We start from the raw sequence: 20,234 nt of genomic DNA, 5'->3' as shown, positions 1-20,234 counted from the left end.
CTCCATTATCTATTTACAAAATTTTTCCTCTGGTAATTGTCCTCTCCCTGCGCCCCCCCCCCCCCAAGCTTTATATATAATCGACATACAACACTGTATAAATTTAAGGTGTACAGTGTATTAATTTGATAGTTATATATTGCAAAATGATTACTAGCGTAGTATTAAATTAACACTCTCATTATATCCCATAATTACCATTTCTTTTTTGTGGTGAGAACATTTAAGGGGTGCCTGGTGGCTCGGTTAAGTGGCTGCTTTTGGCTTAGGTCATGATCCCAGGGTTCCGGGATTGAGCACCACATTGGGCTCCTTGCTCACCAGGGAGTCTGCTTCTCCCTCTCCTGCCTGCCAGTCCACCTCCTTGTGCTCTCTTTCTCTGGCAAATAAATAAAAATAAAACTTAAAAAAAAAAGTATTAAAAGAACATTTAAGATCTATGCTCTTAGCTTTCAAGTGTATGATATAGTATTACTAACTATAATCACCACACTGTACGTTAGGCCACCAGAACTTATTTTCTTGTACTTGGAAGTTTGTACCCTATAACGAACATCTCCCCATTTTCCCACTCTCAAGCCCCTGATAACCACCACTCTCTATTTATATGAGTTCAGGTTTTTTATTATTTTTTATTTTTATTTATTTTTTATTATTTTTTAAAGATTTTATTTATTTGACAGAGACACAGCGAGAGAGGGAATAGAAGCAGGGGGAGAGGGAGAGGGAGAAGCAGGTTTCCCACGGAGCAGGGAGCCTGATGCAGGGCTCGATCCCAGGACCCTGGGATCATGACCTGAGCCAAAGGCAGACGCTTAACAACTGAGCCACCCAGGCTCCCCTTTTTATTATTTTTTAATTATTTATTTATTTATTTTTTTTTAAAAAGACTTTGTTTATTTGCCAGACAGAGCGAGAGAGAGAGAGAGAGCGCGCACAAGCAGGGAGCGTGGCAGGCAGAGGGAGAAGCAGACTCCCTGCTGAGCAGGGAGCCCAAGGCTGGACTCTATCCCAGGACCCTGGGATCATGACCTGAGCCGAAGGCAGACGCTTAACCCATTGAGCCTCCCGAGTTTAGGTTTTTTAGATTCCACATATAAGACATATAAGTGAGATTATACAGTATTTGTCTTTTTTTGACTTATTTCACTTATAATGCCTTCAAAGTCCATCTGTATTGTCATAATGGCAAGATTTCATGCTTTTTTTTTTAAAATGGCTGAATATATTCCATTGAGAGAGCGTGTGTGTGTATATACATATACATATATATACACATACACCGTATTTTCTTTGTCCATTCATTGTTGGACATTTAGGTTGCTTCTGTGTGTTGGCTTATTGTAAACAGTTATGCAGTGAACATGGGGGTACATATATCTTTACAAGTTAGTGTTTTGTTATCTTTGGATAAATACCCAGAAGTGGAATTGCTGGATCATACGGCAATTCTGTTTTTAATTTTTGGAGGAATCTCCATTCTGCATTCCATAATGGCTACACCAATTTACATTCCTGCCAGCCGTGAACCAGGGTACCTTTTACTCCACTTCCTGGCCAACACTTAGCAAATCTCGTCTTTTTTTTTTTAAGATTTTATTTATTTTTGCAAGAGAGAAAGCTTGTGCACGAGTGAGAGAGCACAAGCAGGGGGGAGGGGCAGAGGGAGAAGCAGACTCCCCACTGAGCAGGTAGCCTAGTGGTGGGGCTCAATCCCAGGACATGACCTGAACAGAAGGCAGATGCTTAACGACTGAGCCACCCAGGCGCCCCTCTTTTCCACTTTCTTGATGATGTTGTTTGACACAGTAATTTTAAACTTTAATTATGTCCAGTTTCTCTATTTTTTCTTTTGTCACTTAATGTTTTTATTTATGTATTTATTTTTAAAGATTTTATTTATTTATTTGAGAGTGAGAGCGAGAGTGAGAGCAAGTACACAAGCGGGAAGGAGTAGGGGGAGAGGGAGAAGCAGACTCCCTGCTGAGCAGGGACCGCCCCCCCCCCCATGTGGGGCTTGATCCCATGACCCAAGCTGAAGGCAGACGCTTAACCAACTGAGCCACCCCATTTGGATGTTTTCTTTAGAAAAATGTCTCTTCAGTTCCTCCGCCTATTTCTTAGATTGTTTACATTTTGCTCTTGAGTTGTGAGAGTTTTTAAATATTTTGGGTATTGACCCCTTCTCAGATACATGATTTGCAAATATTTTCTTCCAATTCTTAGGTTACCTTCTCATTTTGTTGATGAGGATGTGAGGGCGATCTGGCTGTGACATCTGTCACCCCATTGATCGCCAGGGTTGATTCGGCTGATCTGGCTGGCTAGGCGGGTGTCCCCTTCCTCCCTCACCGCTCTATGTGCGTCCCTCCCGAAGCTGCGCGCTCGGTCGAAGAGGACGACCTTCCCCGATAGAGGAGGACCGTTCTTCGGTCAAGGGTATACGAGTAGCTGCGCTCCCCTGCTAGAACCTCCAAACAAGCTCTCTCATTTTGTTGATGGTTTCTTTTGCTGCACAGAAGCTTTTTAGTGTGACATAATCCCACTTATTAATTTTTGCTTCTGTTGCTTTTTTTTTTAAGTAGGCTTCTTGGCCAATGTGGGGCTTGAACTCATGACCCTGAGATCAAGAGTCCAATGCTCTACTGACTGAGCCATCCAGGCATCCCTGTTGCTTGTACTTTGGGTGTCATATCCAAAAAATTGCCCCTAAGATCCATGTCAAGGAACTTTTCCCCTGTGTTTTCTTCTAGGATTTTATAGTTTCAGTTCTTTTTTTTAAGATTTTATTTATTTATTTGAGAGCGAGAATGAGAGAGAGAGAGCATGAGAGGGGGAGGGTCAGAGGGAGAAGCAAACTCCCTGCCGAGCAGGGAGCCCGATGCGGGACTCGATCCAGGGACTCCAGGATCATGACCTGAGCCAAAGGCAGTTGCTTAACCAACTGAGCCACCCAGGCGCCCCATAGTTTCAGTTCTTTTTAAGTCTTTAATCCATTTCAAGTTAATTTTTGTGAATGGTGTAAGATAGTCCAATTTCATTCTTCTGCATATGGTTATATGGTTCTCCCAACACTGTTTATTGAAGAAACTGTCTTTTCCCCATTGAATTCCTCTGGTAATTTCTAACCTACTTTTTGTGTCTATGAATTTATCTACTCTAGATACTTTATATAAATGGAATTGTAATATTTGTGCTTTTGTGTCTGGCTTCTTTGACTTAGCATAATTTATCTTATTTTATTTTATTTATTTTTTAAAGCTTTTTTAATTTATTTTTTGACAGAGAGACAGCGAGAGAGGGAACACAAGCAGGGGGAATGGGAGAGGGAGAAGTAGGCTTCCCGCTGAGCAGGGAACCTGACGTGGGACTTGATTCCAGGACCCTGGGATCATGACCTGAGCGAAGGCAGACGCTTAACGACTGAGCCACCCAGGCGCCCCTTATTTATTTTATTTTTAAAAAGATTTTATTTATTTATTTGAGTGAGAGAGTGAGAGAGAGAGAGAGAAGAAGGGAGAGGGAGAAACAGACTCCTGCTGAGCAGGGAGCCCAACGTGGGGCTCAATCCCAGGACATGAACTGAAGGCAGGTGCTTAACCGACTGAGTCACACAGGCACCCCTTAGCATAATATTTTTAAAGTTCATTCATTTTGTATTATATTATCAATTTTATTTCTTTTATGGTTGAATAGTAGTATTTCACTGCATGTATATATCACATTTTGTTTATCCATTCTTCTGTTGATGGACATTTGGATTATTTCTGTGTTTTGGCTGTTGTGACTAATGCTATGAATATTTGCATTCAAGTGTCTGCTTGAGTACCTATTTTCAATTTTTTTTGGTTTATATCTAGGAATGGAATTGCTGGATAATATGGTAATTCTATGTTTAATTTAAAAAAATTACTTCAATTTCAGTATAGTTAACATAGTGTTATATTAGTTTCAGGTGTACAATAAAGTGATTCAGCTATTGTATACCTTACCCAGTGCTTATAAGGATAAATGTACTCTTAATCCTCATCACCTATTTCACTCATCCCCCCACTCACCTCTCCTCTGGTCACCATCAGTTTGTTCTGTAGTTAAGAGTCTGTTTTTGGTTTGTTGGTTTTTTTCATTGTTGCGATGCCTCCAGCTTTGCTTTTATTATTTAAGATGGCTTTGGCTCTTCAGGGTCTTTTGTAGTTCAATGCAACTTTTAGGATTGTTTGTTCTAGCTCTGGGAAAACTGCTGTTGGTATTTTGATAGGGATTGCATTAAATGTGTAGATTGCTTTGGGTAATATAGAGATTTTAACAATATTTGCCCTTCCAATCCATAAGCATGGAATGTCTTTCCATTTCTTTGTGTCATCTTCATTTTCTTTCATCAATGTTCCATAGTTTGCAGAGTATAGGTCTTTAACCTCTTTGGTTAGGTTTATTCCTAAGTATCTTCTTGTTTTTGGTGCAATTGTAAATGAGATTGATTCCTTAATTTCTCTCTCTGCTACTTCAGTTTTGGTGAATAGAAATGTAACAGATTTCTGTACATTGATCATGTATCCTGTAACTATTGAATTTGTTTATCAGTTTAGTAGTTTTTTTGGATTTTCTATATATAGTATCATGTTACCTGGAAATAGTAAACGTTTTACTTCTTCCCTGCCAGTTTGGATGCCTTCTATTTCCTTTTTTTTTAAAGATTTTATTTATCTATTTGTCAAGAGAGAGGGAGAGAGAGACAGTGCAAATACAAGCAGGGAGAATGGTAGGCAGAGGGAGACCCTGCTGAGCAAGGAGCCCGATGCAGGACTCGATCCCAGGGTCCTGAGCTTAATAAGGCACCACTTAACTGACTGAGCCACCCAGGCGTCCCTGGATGCCTTTTATTTCTTTTTGCTGTCTGATTGCTGTGGTTAGGACTTCCAGTACTATGTTGAATAGAAGTGGTGAGAGTGGACATTCCTGTCTTGTTCCTGAACGTAGAGGAAAAGCTTTCAGCTTTTGCCCATTTAGGATGATAGTAGCTGTGGGTTTTCATATATGACCTTTATTATGTTGAGGTATTTTCCCTCTAAACCTATTTATTTTTTTTAAAGATTTTATTTATTTATTTGACAGAGAGAGACATAGCGAGAGAGGGAACACAAGGAGGGGGACTAGTAGAGTGAGAAGCAGGCTTCCCACGGAGCAGGGAGCCCGATGTAGGGCTCGATCCCAGGACTCTGGGATCATGACCTGAGCTGAAGGCAGACGCTTAACAACTGAGCCACCCAGGCACCCCTAAACCTATTTTGTTGAGGGTTTTTATCATGAACAGATGTTGTACTTTGTCACATGCTTTTTCTGCATCTATTGAAATGATCATATGGTTCTTATCCTTTCTTTTATTAATGTGATGCATCACCTTGCTTGATTTGCGAATATTGAGCCTCCCTTGCATCCCAGGAATAAATCGCACTTGATCGTGGTGAGTGATTATTTCAATGTATTGTTGGATTCAGTTTGCTAGTATTTTTTTTTTTTTTAAAGATTTTTATTTTTATTTATTTGAGACAGAATGAGAGACAGAGAGCATGAGAGGGAGGAGGGTCAGAGGGAGAAGCAGACTCCCTGCCGAGCAGGGAGCCTGATGCGGGACTCGATCCTGGGACTCCAGGATCATGACCTGAGCTGAAGGCAGTCGCTTCACCAACTGAGCCACCCAGGCTCCCAGTTTGCTAGTATTTTGTTGAGGATTTTTACATTTATGTTCATCAGGGGTATTGGCCTGTAGTTCTCTTTTTGTGGTGTTTTGTCTGGTTTTGGTATCAGGGTAATGTTGGCCTCATAGAGTGAATTTAGAGGCTTTCTTTCCTTTTCAATTTTTTGGAATAGTTTGAGAAGAATAGATACTAATCCTTCTTTAAATGTTTCGTAGAAGTTGGCCTGTGAAGCCATCTCGTCTTGGACTTTTGTTTATTAGGAGTTTTTTGATTACTGATTCAGTTTCTCCACTGATTATAGGTCTGTTCAAGCTTTTTATTTATTTTATTTTTTTATTTTATTTTTTTTAAAGATTTTATTTATTTGACAGAGAGAGAGCGAGAGCAGGAACACAAGCAGGGGGAGTGGGAGAGGGAGAAGCAGGCTTCCCGCTCAGCAGGGAGCCCGATGTGGGACTCGATCCCAGGACCCCGGGATCATGACCTGAGCCGAAGGCAGATGCTTAACGACTGAGCCACCCAGGCGCCCTGTTCAAGCTTTTTATTTCTTCTTGCTTCAGTTTTGGTAATTTATATGTTTCTATGAATTTATCCATTTCTTCTAGGTTGTCCATTTTGTTGACATACAGTGTTTCATAGTATTCTCTTATAATTGTTTGTATTTCCATGGTATTTGTTGTTATTTCTCTTTTCTCATTTATGACTTTATTTATTTGTGTCCTTTTTCTTCTTTTGGATAAGTCTGGCTACAGGTTTACCAATTTTATTTTTTCTTTTTTTTAGAGAGGGACGGGGTGGGGAGGGGTAGAGGGAGAGGAAGAGAGAGTTTTAAGCAGGCTCCAAGCCCAGCATGGAACCTGACACAGAGCTTGATCTCACAAACCCTGAGATCATGACCTGAGCCGAAATCAAGAGTTGGACGCTTAACTAACTGAGCCACCCAGGTGCCCCATTTTTTATTTAGTTTTTCAAAGAACCAGCCCCTGGTTTCCTTGATCTGTTCTATTGTTTTTTTAGTTTTTATGTCATTTATTTCTACTCTAATCTTTATTATTTCCTTCCTTCTCCTGGCTTTAGGCCTCATTTGTTTCTCTTTTTCTAGCTCTTTTATGTGTAAGGTTATATTGTTTGAGATTTTTCTTGCTTCTTGAGGTAAGCCTGTATTGTTATATTTCCAACTCTTAAGACTGATTTTGCTGCATAGGATGGAATGTTCTGAATATATCTGTTAGATCCATGTAGTCCAGTGTGTCATTCAAAGCTATTCTTTGGGGCGCCTGGGTTGCTCAGTTGGTTAAGCATCTGCCTTCGGCTTAGGTCATGATCCCAGGGTCCTGGGATCGAGTCCTGCTTGGGCTCCTTGCTGAGTGGGGAGCCTGCATCTCTCTCTGCCTGCTGCTTCCCCTGCTTGTGCTCTCTTTTTCTTTCTCTCTGACAAATAAAAAAAGATTTTAAGATTTTATTTATTTATTTTATTTATTTATTTGACAGAGCGAGACAGAGAGAGGGAACACAAGCAGGGAGAGTGGGAGAGGGAGAAGCAGGCCTCCCGCTGAGCAGGGAGCCTGATGTAGGGCTCGATCCCAGGACCCTGGGATCATGACCTGAGCTGAAGGCAGATGCTTAACAACTGAGCCACCCACATGCCCCCCAAAAAAGCTATTCTTGTTGATTTTCTGTTTGGAATGATCTTTCCATTGATGTAAGTGTGTACTGTTAAGTATGACTATTGATTACTTCCTTTATGTTTGTTTTTAGCTGCTTTATGTATTTGGGTGCTCCCATGTTCAGTGTATAAATATTTAGAATTGTTATATCGTCTCTCTTTTTTTTTTTAAAGATTTTATTTATTTATTTGCGCGAGAGAGAGCTGGGGGAGAGAGAGAGTGAGAGTATAACGAAGGGGAGCGGCAGGCAGAGGGAGAAGCAGGCTTCCTGCTGAGCAAGGAGACAGGTGTGGGACTCGATCCCAGGACCCTGGGATCATGACCTGAGCCGAAGGCAGACGCTTAACTGACTGAGCCACCTAGGCGTCCCTAGAATTGTTTTATCTTCTTGGATTGTTCCCTTTATGATTATGGTGTCCTTCTTTGTCTCTTGTTACAGTCTTTGTTTTAAAGTATTTTGTCTGATATGAGTATTGCTATCCTGGCTTTCTTTTCATTTCCATTTGCATGATAAATCTTTATCCCTTCACTTAAAAAAAAATTTTATTTATTCATTTGAGAGAGAGAGAGAGAGGAGAGAGGAGAGGGCCTATCAGCAAGCAGTGGGGTGGGGTGGGGGGGCAGCCGGGGAGGGAGAGGAAGAAGGAAAGAATTCCAGGCAGATTCCATGCTGAGCTCAGGGCAACATGGGGCTTGATCTCACAATCCTCCGATCATGACCTGAGTCAAGAGTTGGATGCAGGGCGCCTGGGTGGCTCAGATGGTTAAGCGTCTGCTTTCGCCTCAGGTCATGATCCCGGGGTCCTGGGATCGAGTCCCGCATTGGGCTCCCTGCTAGGTGGGGAGCCTGCTTCTCTCTGCCTCTGTGTCTCTCTCTCTCCTGTCTCTCATGAATAAATAAATAAAATCTTTAAAAAAAAAAAAAAAAGAGTTGGATGCTGAACTGATTCAGCCACCCAGCACCCCTCCATCCATTCACTTTCAATCTGCATGTGTCTTGAGGTCTGAAATGAGTTTGTTGTAGGCAGAATATAGATGGGTCTTCTTTTTTATCCATTTTATCACATAATGTCTTTTGATTGTTAACTCCATTTGCATTCTAAGTAATTATTGGTAGGTATGTACTTATGGCCATTTTTTACTTGTTTTAGACTTCATTTGTTTTCTTTTTCTAGCTCCTTTAGGTGTAAGGTTATATTTTTTATATGAGGTCTTTCTTGCTTCTTGAGGTAAGCCTCTATTGTTATATACTTCCTTCTTTTTATTGTTTTATGGTTTTTACAGTTGTTTTTGTAGTTCTCTTGTGTTCCATTTTTTCTTGTTCTTGTGGTTTGCTTTCTGTCTTTAGAAATAAAATGGATTCTTATGTCTTTGTTATTTGGATAACTTAACTGGTTTTTGATTTGTGGTTACCATTAGGTTTGTATATAACATCTTATTAATCTAGCAGTCTTTGTAAAATATTGGTTGCTTAAGTTTGATCCCATTCTTTTAGTCTTCTTCCTACCACATTTTAGATATATGGTGTCATACCCTTACATCCTTTTATTTTATGAATCCCCTGACTGATTTTTATAGATATACTTAATTTTACTGCTTTTGCACTTCTTACTTTTCTTACCGCTGTTCCATAGAAGTCTCTGTGTTTAATATTTTAAGGAACCACTAAACTTTCCACAGCAGCTGCACCATTCTATATTCCCACCATCAATATATGAAGGTTCCAATTTCTCCATGACTTATATGTGTCTTTTTATCTTTTTATTTTTATTTTTTCCTTAAGATTTTATTTATTTGAGAGAGAGAATGAGAGACAGAGAGCATGAGAGGGAAGAGGGTCAGAGGGAGAAGCAGACCCCTGCTGAGCAGGGACCCAGATGTGGAACTCGATCCTGGGACTCCAGGATCATGACCTGAGCCGAAGGCAGTCATTTAACCAACTGAGCCACCCAGGCGCCCTATATGTGTCTTTTTAATTAGAGTCATCCTGGTAGATGTGAAATTATATCTTGTTGTGGTTTTTATTTGCATTTTCCTGATGGCTAATGATAATTGAACACCTTTTTATGTGTTTATTGGCCATTTTTATATCTTTGAGGAAATGTCTATTCAAGAGCCTTTGATTTTTTTTTTTTTAAAGATTTTATTTATTTATTTGACAGAGAGAGACACAGCAAGAGAGGGAACACAAGCAGGGGGAGTGGGAGAGGGAGAAGAAGGCTTCCCCCAGAGCGGGGAGCCTGACGTGGGGCTTGATCCCAGGACCCCGGGACCATGACCCGAGCCGAAGGCAGATGCCCAACGATTGAGCCACCTGGGTACCCTGCCTTTGATATTTTTTAATTGGATTGTCTTTTTGTTACTGATTTGCGTTCTTTATGTATTTTAGATATAAATCCCCTATCAGATATATGTTTTGCAAATATTACTTCCATTCTTTGAGTTCTTTTTAACTTTTTTTTTTTTTTAAGATTTTATTTATTGTTAGCACGAGTACAAAGCGGGGGTAGGGACAGAGGGAAAGGGAGAAACAGACTTCCTGCTGAGCAGGGAGCCCAATGCAGGGCTGGATCCCAGGAACCTGAGATCATGACCTGAGCTGAAGGCAGATACTTAACTGATTGAGCCACCCAGGGCCCCTCTTTTTCACTTTCTTGATGATTTTGTTTGACACAGTAATTTTAAACTTTATGTCCGATTTCTCTATTTTTTCTTGTGTTTTTATTTTATTTTATTTTTATTTATTTATTTGACAGAGACACAGCGAGAGAGGGAACACAAGCGGGGGAGTGGGAGAGGGAGAAGCAGGTTTCCCGCCGAGCGGGGAGCCCGATGTGGGGCTCGATCCCAGGACCCTGAGATCATGACCTGAGCCGAAGGCGGACGCTTAACGACTGAGCCACCCAGGCGCCCCCTTTGTGTTTTTATTTTTAAAGATTTTATTTATTTATTTGACACAGAGAGATATAGCGAGAGAGGGAACACAAGCAGGGGGAGTGGGAGAGGGAGAAGCAGGCTTCCCGCCGAGCAGGGAGTCCAATGCGGGGCTCAATCCCAGGACCCTGGGACCATGACCTGAACCGAAGGCAGACGCCCAACGACTGAGCCACCCAGGCGCCCCTGCAAAGCTTCTTTACTGTTCTTTTTTCTTAGAGGTTTGTAGTTCTGGTTCCTATTACTATTAGCCTTTGATTCTGTTTGAATTGATTTTTGTATAGGACATGAGGTAAGGTTTTTAACTCTATTGTTTTTGTTTTTGGGTTTTTTTGTTTTTTTGTTTTTTTGTTTTTAAAGACTTTATTTACTTGAGAGACAGCGAGAGAGAGAGAGAGAGAGAGAGAGAGAGAGAGTGAGAGAGAGTGAGAGAGCGTGGGAGTGCACGAGCACTCGCCGGAGTAGGGAGGGAGGGGCAGAGGGAGAGGGAGAAGCAGGCTCCCTGCTGAACAGGGAGTCTGATGCGGGGCTCAGTCCCAGTACCCTGGGATTATGACCTGAGCCAAAGGCAGACGCCCAACTGACTGAGCCACCCAGGCGCCCCCAACTCTATTATTTTGAATGTGGATATCTTCTTGTCCTAGTACCTTTTGTTGAAAAGACTGTTCTTTTCCCAGTGAATTGTTTTGGCACCCTTTTTGAAAATGAATTGACTGTAAATGTGATTTATTTTTGGTCTCTTCATTCTTCTCTATTCATCTATATGTCTGTCCTTAATGGGAGTACTGTGCTGTCTTGATGGTAACTTTGGAGCAAGTTTTGAAATTGCAAAATGTAAGTCCTCTAACTTTGCACTTCATTTTCAAGATGATTTTGGCTATTCTGGGTCTGTGTATTTCCATAAGAATTTTAGTTTGAGCTTGTTAATTTCTGCAAAGAAGGCAGCTGGGATTTTGACAGGGATTGTGTAAATCAGCAGTTTGTGCATTTTGCCATGTTTATAGTAGTATTCCAATCCGTGAACATTTATATAGGTCTTTCAAATTCTTTTTTTTTTTTTAAGGTTTTATTTATTTATTTGACACAGAGAGAGAGAGAGCATGAGCAGGGGGAGTGGGAGAGGGAGGAGCAGGCTCCCGGCTGAGCAAGGAGCCTGATGCCAGGGTAGATCCCAGGACCCTGAAATGATGATCTAAGCCGAAATTAGGAGTTGGATGATTAACTGGCTAAGCCACCCAGGTGCCCCTACAGTATTCTTCTTAAAATCCTTTTTCTTTCTGTAAGGTTAGTAGTAATTGCTCCTCTTTGACACTCCCTTTGTCAGTCTAACTTTTTTTTTTTTATCAATTTGTTGATCTTTTCAAAGAACCAGCTTTCTAGGGTGCCTGGCTGGCTCAGTCAGTAGAGCATGTGACTTTTTTTTTTTTTTTTTTTGAGCATGGGACTCTTGATCTTTGGGTTGTGAGTTCAAGCCCCATGTTGGGTGTAGAGATTACTTAAAAACAAAAAATTTTTTTTTTTTTAAAGATTTTATTTATTTATTTGACAGAGAGAAACACAGCGAGAGAGGGAACACAAGCAGGGGGAGTGGGAGAGGGAGAAGCAGGCTTCCCACAGAGCAGGGAGCCCGATGCAGGGCTCGATCCCAGAACCGACCTGAGCCAAAGGCAGACGCTTAACGACTGAGCCACCCAGGTTCCCCAAAAACAAAATCTTAAAAAAAAAAAAAAAAAGAACCAGCTTTTGATTTGATTGATTTTCTTACCTTTCTGTTCTCCATTTCATTTGTTTCTGCTCTGATTTTTATCTTTTCCCTCAGCTTGTTTTAGATTTTATTTGCTTCTCTTTTCGGGTGTTTTATGGAAAGTTGGGTAATTGACCAAAAAAAAAAATTTTTTTTTAATAGATTTTATTTATTTGAGAGAGAGAGAGAGAGAGCACAAGAGGGGGTAGGGTCAGAGGGAGAAGCAGATTCCCTGCCGAGCAGGGAGCCCTATGTGGGACTTAATCCCGGGACTCTGGGATCATGACCTGAGCCTAAGGCAGCCGCCCAACCAACTGAGGCACCCAGGCGCCCTGACCAAAAATTTGTAACTTATACTTTTACAGCTGTAAATTTCCTTAAGTAATGCTCAGGCTGAATCCCATAAGTTTTAGTATATTGGGTTTTTTTTTTTTCATTTAATTCATTTCAAAGTATTTTCTAATTTTCCTTATCAGTTTTTTTCTTTGTCCCTTTGGTTTTTTAGGAGTGTGGTGTTTAGTTTCCATTTAAATGGGAATTTACTAAATTTCTTTGTTTTCAAGTTCCTAACTTCAGTACATTGTTGTTGGAGAACATACTTTGTATGGTTTGTGCACTTTTACATTCATTGAGGGGCTTTCTCGCTCCTAGCTTATGTTCTATTTTGGAGAGTATGTTTTATATGCATTTTAGAAGAATGTGTATTTTCTTTTTGTTGGGTGGAGCATTGGGACTATCTTATTTAAATTTCAAAATAATCCTATGAGAGAGTATTTTTATTCTGACCTCCATTTTACAGAATCAATCAATTGATTGATAAACTTGTCCACAGTCATAAAGCCTAGAGTTGGTAGAGCAGGATTTGAGCCTACAGCTTTGCAGACTTTGAACCTATGTTCTTTACTTGCCATTGAGAAACAGGTGAGTGTGGTGTTAGAAAGGTGATGAAATTAGTTAGCAAACAGAAGGGGACTGGAGCCTAAGGGAGGTTTGTTCCAGTTTGAGATGAGTGTGAGAGAAACTGGTGGAGAGAGAGATTAAAAATGCTTGAGTAGGGGTTCCTGGGTGGCTTAGTCGGTTAAGCATCTGCCTTAGACTCAGGTCATGATCCTGGGGTCCAGGGATCGAGCCTGGTGTCAGGCTCCATGCTCAGCTGGGAGTCTGTTTCTTCTCCCTGTCCCTCTGCCCCTCCCCCCACTCATGCTCTCTCTCAAATAATTAAATAAAATTAAAAAAAAATGCTTGAGTAGGAAGAAAATAAGGGTGAAAGTTTAGGTTTGTGGCTGGACCTGGAGAAGGGTGAGGATTCTGTAGTTAGAAAGACATGGGTTCAAGTCCTAGGTCTGTCCCTGTCTAGCTGTATCAGGCAAGTGATGCTACTTCTCTGAGCCTCACCATCCGTATCTGTACAATGGGGGGGAAACGTTAGAGCAAAGGTGAGGAAGGTAGGCTAAAGGTCAGGATTGAATGGGGATCAAAGGGAGAGTTGGGTTAACTTTTCCCAGATGGGTTTAATTTTTTGTCCGTGTTATAGGAGGGAGGACAGTGAGTTTGAACTTCAAAGACGTCTGGAATCCCTAGCAAAAGAAAATGACTTTCCTGAATTTTCAATTCCCTTGCCAAAACCAATGTATCTGTTGCTTTCCTCACATACTCTCACCTGCATCTCTTTCTTTTTTGCTGGGAAGATGGACCCATCCTTCCGTGGGTTCATACCCCACTAATTGCCTTACTGAGAACTTCTGGTCCCCTTGCCTCCTACCTTGGTCTCCTTGCCGTCCTCTACACGTCTGCTTGGGGGCTGTCCTGATGCGCAAAGGTCAGAGCAGGCTTTTCCGTAGTTGGCTGTTTCTTACACTCTCTGTCTACCATCCCTGGACTGTTAGTGCCTTGGTGAACTCTCTGTGCCCTTCTTTTTCCCAGCTGCTGCAGAAGTTCCTGGTCTCCAGTAGAAATACCATGGTTCAGGGGCGCCTCGGTGGCTCAGTGGTTAAGCAACTGCCTTCGGCTCAGGTCATGATCCCGGAGTCCTGGGATCGAGTCCCACATCGGGCTCCCTGCTCGGCAGGGAGTCTGCTCCTCCCTCTGACCCTCTCCCCTCTCATGCTTTCTCTCTCTTTCAAATAAATAAATAAAATCTTAAAAAAAAAAAAAAAATACCATGGTTCATTAATTCCTTCCCCTGTTAACAGATATTTATTGTTTCCAGTTTTTGCTCCTGCAAGCAAGACTCAGTGAACATACTTGGAGTTGTCTCCTTGGTCAATTGGCAGATGTCTGGGGGGTAGAGTCTGATTTGAATTGCTGGGTCATAGAGTAGGCATGGCTTTACTTTGTAATCATATTGTATATAGTGTCTACATATTCTTCTTTTCACTTTTTTCTTTTTCTCTTTTTTTTAAAGATTTATTTATTTAAGTGAGAGAGAGAGAGAGAGAGAGCACGAGTGAGAGGCGCAGAGGGAGAGGGAGAGAGAATCGCAAGTAGACTTTGCACTGAGCATGGAGCCTGAGATCAGGACCCGAGCCAAAACCAAGGGTCGTTTGCTTAACCAACTGCACCAGCCAGGCGCCCCTCCCTTTATTTTTTTGTATTAATTGTGATTCACAACATACTGCTTTCAACTGGCTTTTTATACTTAGCAATGTGTCTTAGACATCTTTCTGTCAGAATGTAAAGATCCTTATTCCTTTTTATAGCCATGTAAGATTTTTTTTAAATGGTTTATTTGAGAGAGAGAGAGCTCGTGCTCGCACACGGGTCGGGGAAGGGGCAGAGGGAGAGAAGCAGACTCCCCACTGAGTAGGGAGCCTGACATGGGGCTTGATCCCACTACCTGGAGACCAAGACCTAAGCCAAAATGAAGAGTTGGATGCTTAACCGGCTGAGCCATCCAGGTGCCCTGATATATAAGGTTTTTTGAATTAACCCCTTACTAATGGACATTTAAGATGTTTGTTAGTTTTTGCTCTAAGAATAATGCTATAGTAAATAACCTTTTTACCTTTGTTCTTATGTCCTTTCATAATACATATGTTTCTATCCATAGAATAAATTACTAGAAGTGGAATTTTTGGGCCAATATGTGTGTCTATATAATTTTTAAAAAATTGAGGTGAAATGCACATAACATAAAATTAAGCATTTGAAAGTGAACAGTTCAGTGGCTTCACTACCTTTTTCTAGTTCTGAAACATTTCCATTACTCCAAAATAAAATCCTCCACCCATGAAGCAGTTACTTCCCATTCTTCTCTCCTGCCCATGGCAATCAGCAATCCGTATTTCATTTCTATGGATTTAACTGTTCTGGACATTTCATATAAATGTAATCATCCAATTTGTGGTTTTTTGTATCTGGCTTCTTCTAATGTTTTCAAGGTTTATCCATGTTGTGGTATGTATGAGCTGTAGCATTTACTTATTTATTTATTTTTTGGTTGAATAGTATTCCATTATAGGGGCGCCTGGCTGGCTCAGTCAGTAGGGCATGCAACTCTTGATCTTATATCCATTATATATTCCATTATATGTAACTGCCACAATTTGTTTATCCATCCAGCAAGAGACATTTGGGTTGTTTCTTTCATTTGGTTATTGTGAATAGTGCGAGTCTGAACACTTGCGTACAAGGTTTCGTTTAGGGTACCTGTTTTCAGTTCTTTTGAGTATATAGTGAGTAGTGGAAATGCTGAGTCATAAGGGAGTTCTATGCTTAACTTTTTTTTTAAAGATTTTATTTATTAGAGAGAGAGAGGCCATGAGAAGGGAGGGGGTGAGAGGGAGAAGCAGACTCCCTGCTTCTCAATCCCGAGACTCTGGGATCATGACCTGAGCCCCCCAAGTGCCCTTATGTTTAACTTTTTGAGGATCGACAAACTTTTCCACAGTAGCTGTATCATTTTACATTCCCACCAGCAGTGTATGAGGGTACTGATTTCCTTGCATCCTTGCCAACACTTAACTGTTTCCGTTTTTTTTTTTTTTTTTTAAATTATAGCCATCTTCATCAGGGTGAAGTCATTGCAAATGTAATTTTGATGCATCTTGCCAAATTATCTTCCCTAGACTCCAAATTATATTTGGTGTATAAATTACATTCTTACTGGCAGTGTACAAGTAAGAGTAACAGTTTCTTCATGCCAACACAGTATTACAATATGTAACTCTTTGATTTTTTTTTTTAAGATTTATTTATCCATTTGAGAGAGAGAGAGCATGAGCAGGAGAGACAGAGATAGAGGGAGAGAGAATCTGAAGCAGATTCCACGCTGAGCACGGAAGCCTGACGTGGGGCTTGATCTCACAACCCCAAGACTACGACCTGAGCTGAAACCAAGAGTTGGAGGCCCAACCGACTGTGCCACCCAGGCACCCTTTCTTTGATTTTGGTTGATCTGATAGTTGAAACATGAAATCTTTATTATTATTAGTTTTTTAGGATTTTATTTATTTATTTGAGAGAGAGAGTACAAACAGGTGGGAGGGTCAGAGGGAGAGAGAAAAGCAGACCCTCGCTGAGCAGGGAGCCCGACATGAGGCTCAGTTCCAGCACCTTGGGATTATGACCTGAGCCGAAGGCAGATGCTTAACCGACTGAGCCACCCAGGTGCCCCTATATTACTGTTTTTTAAAGTTTCTTTCTTTTTTTTTTTTTAAATGTGTACGTGCTATGCATTTCTTCTATTTCATTTTTTAAAAGATTTTATTTTTAGGTAATCTCAACACCCAGCATGGGGCTTGAACTCACAACTCCGAGATCAAGAGTTGCATGCTCTGCCAACTGAGCCAGCCAGGCGGTTCTTGTTTTTAAAATTTCTTGTATTGAGTTACCTTGTCCATTTTTTCTTATGTTTGAGCTGTTTGTATTTATTTTTCTTGTAAATTGTCTCTTCATATCCTTTATCTAGTTTTTACTGGATTGTTTTTTTTTTTTTTAATTTGTAGTAACTTGAGACATATTACAGAAATTACTACTTTGTGATATGAATTGCTAATATTTTGACTGGTCTGTCTTTCTCTCAACATTCTACTTGCCCACTATATTCATGTCCTTGGTGCTGGAACTATATAACACAGGAGACCCAAGGCTAGCCTCCTGGAGTTTGTTGTAACGGGAGTGCAGGGAGACAATGTGTAAATAATAAAGATAACTTGCAGTTATGGTCCATTCTTAGTGGGCAACAAAGCAGGATGTCATTATGATAACGGGTGATGAGGTAGGAGTCTGCTTATATGGAAAGCTGAGTGGAAGATGATAATTTGAGTCCAGACACAAAGGCAAGATGGCAGTTCAAGTTGCTGGGAACAGAGAATGCAAAGGCCACCAGGGGGGTTGAACCCAGAATATTTGGGGCAGTGGAAGGCGCCAGTGGGACTGGGTAGAGTGATCAAGGGGAGCAGTACAAGGTGATGCTGGGAGGGAAGCAGGGGCCAGATCCTGAGCATCTGTCCTACCATGGGAAAGAGTACACATTTTATACTAAGTATGATGGGAAGCCTCAAGAGAGTAATAGGAAGTTATTAGATTATAAGTTTTTTTTTTTAAGATTTTATTTATTTGACAGAGCACAAGCAGAGGGAGAGAGAGGCAGAAGCAGGTTCCCTACTGAGCAAGGAGCCCGATATGGGACTCGATCCCAGGACCCTGGGATCATGACCTGGGCCGAAGGCAGCCGCTCAACTGACTGAGCCACCCAGGCGTCCCAGATTATAAGTGTTTTTTCAAATCATTAATAATTGCTTGAGAACTTTTTTTTTTTTTTAAGATTTTATTTATTTGACAGAGAGAGACACAGCAAGAGAGGGAACACAAGCAGGGGGAGTGGGAGAGGGAGAAGCAGGCTTCCCGCCGAGCAGGGAGCCCGATGCGGGGCTCAATCCCAGGACCCTGGGATCATGACCTGAGCCGAAGGCAGACACTTAATGACTGAGCCACCCAGGCGCCCCTTGCTTGAGAACTTTTAATGACTGCTTATTATTTCATAGTTATGTATAAACCACAAATTATTAAACTCATTGGAAAATTGTTTTTTTCTCCCCCCTTGTTTTTACTGCTATAAAATTCTGATAAAGATAGCTTGAAACTTGATTGCTTTCTTAGGTTATTTTCCTGCAGTTAAATTTTATGAGCAATTTTTAAAGGTGTTTGATGCATGAAATTCCACAGCACTCTGGGTGTATACTTTTGTGTTACAGAGTGTGTTAATGACAACTACTGGTTTGGGAGAGATAGAAGCTGTGAATACTGCTTTGATGAGCCACTGCTGAAAAGAACGGATAAATACCGGACTTATAGCAAGAAGCACTTCCGGATTTTCAGAGTAGGTGACAAATATCCGTATATTTGGGAGAACCGGTAATGTCATCACCACCCTGAGATATCTTAGCACTGTAACTCCCCACTGTTAAAACTTTGAAATAAAATGTTCTCTGTTTTAGGAAATGGGTCCTAAAAACTCTTACATCGCATACATAGAAGATCACAGTGGGAATGGAACCTTTGTAAATAGAGAGCTGGTAGGGAAAGGAAGACGCCTTCCTTTGAATAACAATTCTGAAATTGCACTTTCAGTATGGAGTAATAAAGGTAACATTACTATCTTCTGGTTACTGGATCGTTTTTTTCCTCTCCTATAAAGGGAAAACTGACATTGTGCCCTTGGCAGAGTATGGTTTGGATAAATAAAGTAAGAAGGTTAGTATTCAGGATCCAACGCAGCCCTAGGTGCATTTTTAAATATATATATATATATATTTTTTAAAGACTTTATTTATTTGTTTATTTGATAGAGACACAGTGAGAGAGGGAACACAAGCAGGGGGAGTGGGAGAGGGAGAAGCAGGCTTCCCGCAGAGCGGGAAGCCTGATGTGGGACTCGATCCCAGGACCCCGGGATCATGACCCCAGCCGAAGGCACACGCTTAATGACTGAGCCACCCAGGTGCCCCCCTAGGTGCATTTTTAAATGAATGGAAAATTTGGGGCGCCTGGGTGGCTCAGATGGTTAAGCGTCTGCCTTCGGCTTAGGTCATGATCCCAGGGTCCTGGGATGGAGCCCCGCATCGGGCTCCCTGCTCTGCAGGAAGCCTGCTTCTCCCTCCTCCACTCCCCCTGCTTGTGTTCCCTCTCTCGCTGTGTCTCTCTCTGTCATAAAAAAAAAAAAAAATAAAGCCAGAAGAACAGAAATATAATAAATTGTGATTCTGACAAACTTAAAAAATATTTAAAAAAAAATAAATGAATGGAAAATTTCTATCAAGGTAGATTTTCCAAGGTTTGATTGTTGGATTAGTTTTGTTTAAGGCTGTTTGCTGTCAGTGGAATGATTTTGCTTAAGATGGTTCTTCATTCACTGATGCAGTTTATACCACATCAATCTTTGGGGTCAGTGAGTTGTTTTAGGCCATGAATTCTTCTCCCTCCCTCCTTCCTTCTTCTCTTTTCCTTTCTCATTCTTCCCTTTCATCCCTTCTATTCCTTAATTGCTGCAAGTATCAATTGAACTTCGCCTACCTGCCAAGGATTAGGGTTTTTCAGGCAGAATCTCAGTTTAAAGCTTCTACCTTAAATACCACGTGGTTATCCTCAAAGTGTTGATGTTTATTGTCATCAGGCAACATTTTATAAGCAGCCACTCCTAAAACTTTACCAAAATCACATCCAAAACAAACAATTGTCATTCAGCACAGAAAGAATAAAAACAACCTGTAGAGTTTAATCTCACAGTGATTTTAAATCCTTGGACAAGAGGAATACTCTTGTTTCTTTGATTGAAAAGAAAATAAACCCACAGAACTTTACAAAACTATGTGAGAGTTGAATTGGAAGGATGTTATGTGTGTGCGTGTAACGCCTTAAAAATACAGATGCCCCCAGGTGCTGTGTCACAGCTCCTGGTCTACGAGTCCCAGGGATATAAAAAATCTTGCCTAGGTGATTCTCATACAGTCAGTCTTCAGACGGCCATCTGGGAATGATGGCGATCCTAGGCATCCTAAAGCACATTTTATGGTAGTTTTCCCTGTTGCTATTTTGTTTTCTATCTGATAATTATAGTCAGGGCAGCTGCATAGGGTCTTGCTGTTTGAGAGCCCCTGGTGGAGGTGACAGCCAGCTGCTGAAATTTGGCCTGTCTTACTTGACAAGCTCATGTGCCACCTTTTCCTAGTCGGTCTATCCAAGGGGCACCTT

General features: G+C 41.1%; 1 protein-coding gene across 9 annotated transcripts in view; it reads left to right on the top strand.

The window, feature by feature from the left end:
* Positions 1-20,234, top strand: part of CHEK2 (checkpoint kinase 2) — an 85,854-nt gene that overhangs the window by 39,108 nt on the left and 26,512 nt on the right. For 7 of the 9 annotated variants that reach the window (XM_064578596.1, XM_064578597.1, XM_064578591.1 and 4 more), the window contains 2 exons: positions 18,239-18,363; positions 18,482-18,629. The exons of 1 other annotated variant lie outside the window; for it this stretch is intronic. In XM_064578596.1, coding sequence (XP_064434666.1) covers positions 18,485-18,629 — 145 coding nt within the window. In that variant the 5' untranslated portion in view covers positions 18,239-18,363; positions 18,482-18,484. The remainder of the gene's footprint in view (positions 1-18,238; positions 18,364-18,481; positions 18,630-20,234) is intronic. One more of the 9 variants, XM_064578598.1, reaches the window with a different exon arrangement.

This window comes from Mirounga angustirostris, unplaced genomic scaffold (assembly GCF_029215605.1).
Source record: "Mirounga angustirostris isolate CCGP_5_RB_7025 unplaced genomic scaffold, mMirAng1.0.hap1 SCAF_14, whole genome shotgun sequence".
In the NCBI taxonomy this organism is placed as follows: Eukaryota; Metazoa; Chordata; class Mammalia; order Carnivora; family Phocidae; genus Mirounga; species Mirounga angustirostris.
The sequence above is the reverse complement of the archived record's forward strand: the minus strand, read 5'-3'. Positions and strand labels throughout refer to the sequence as shown.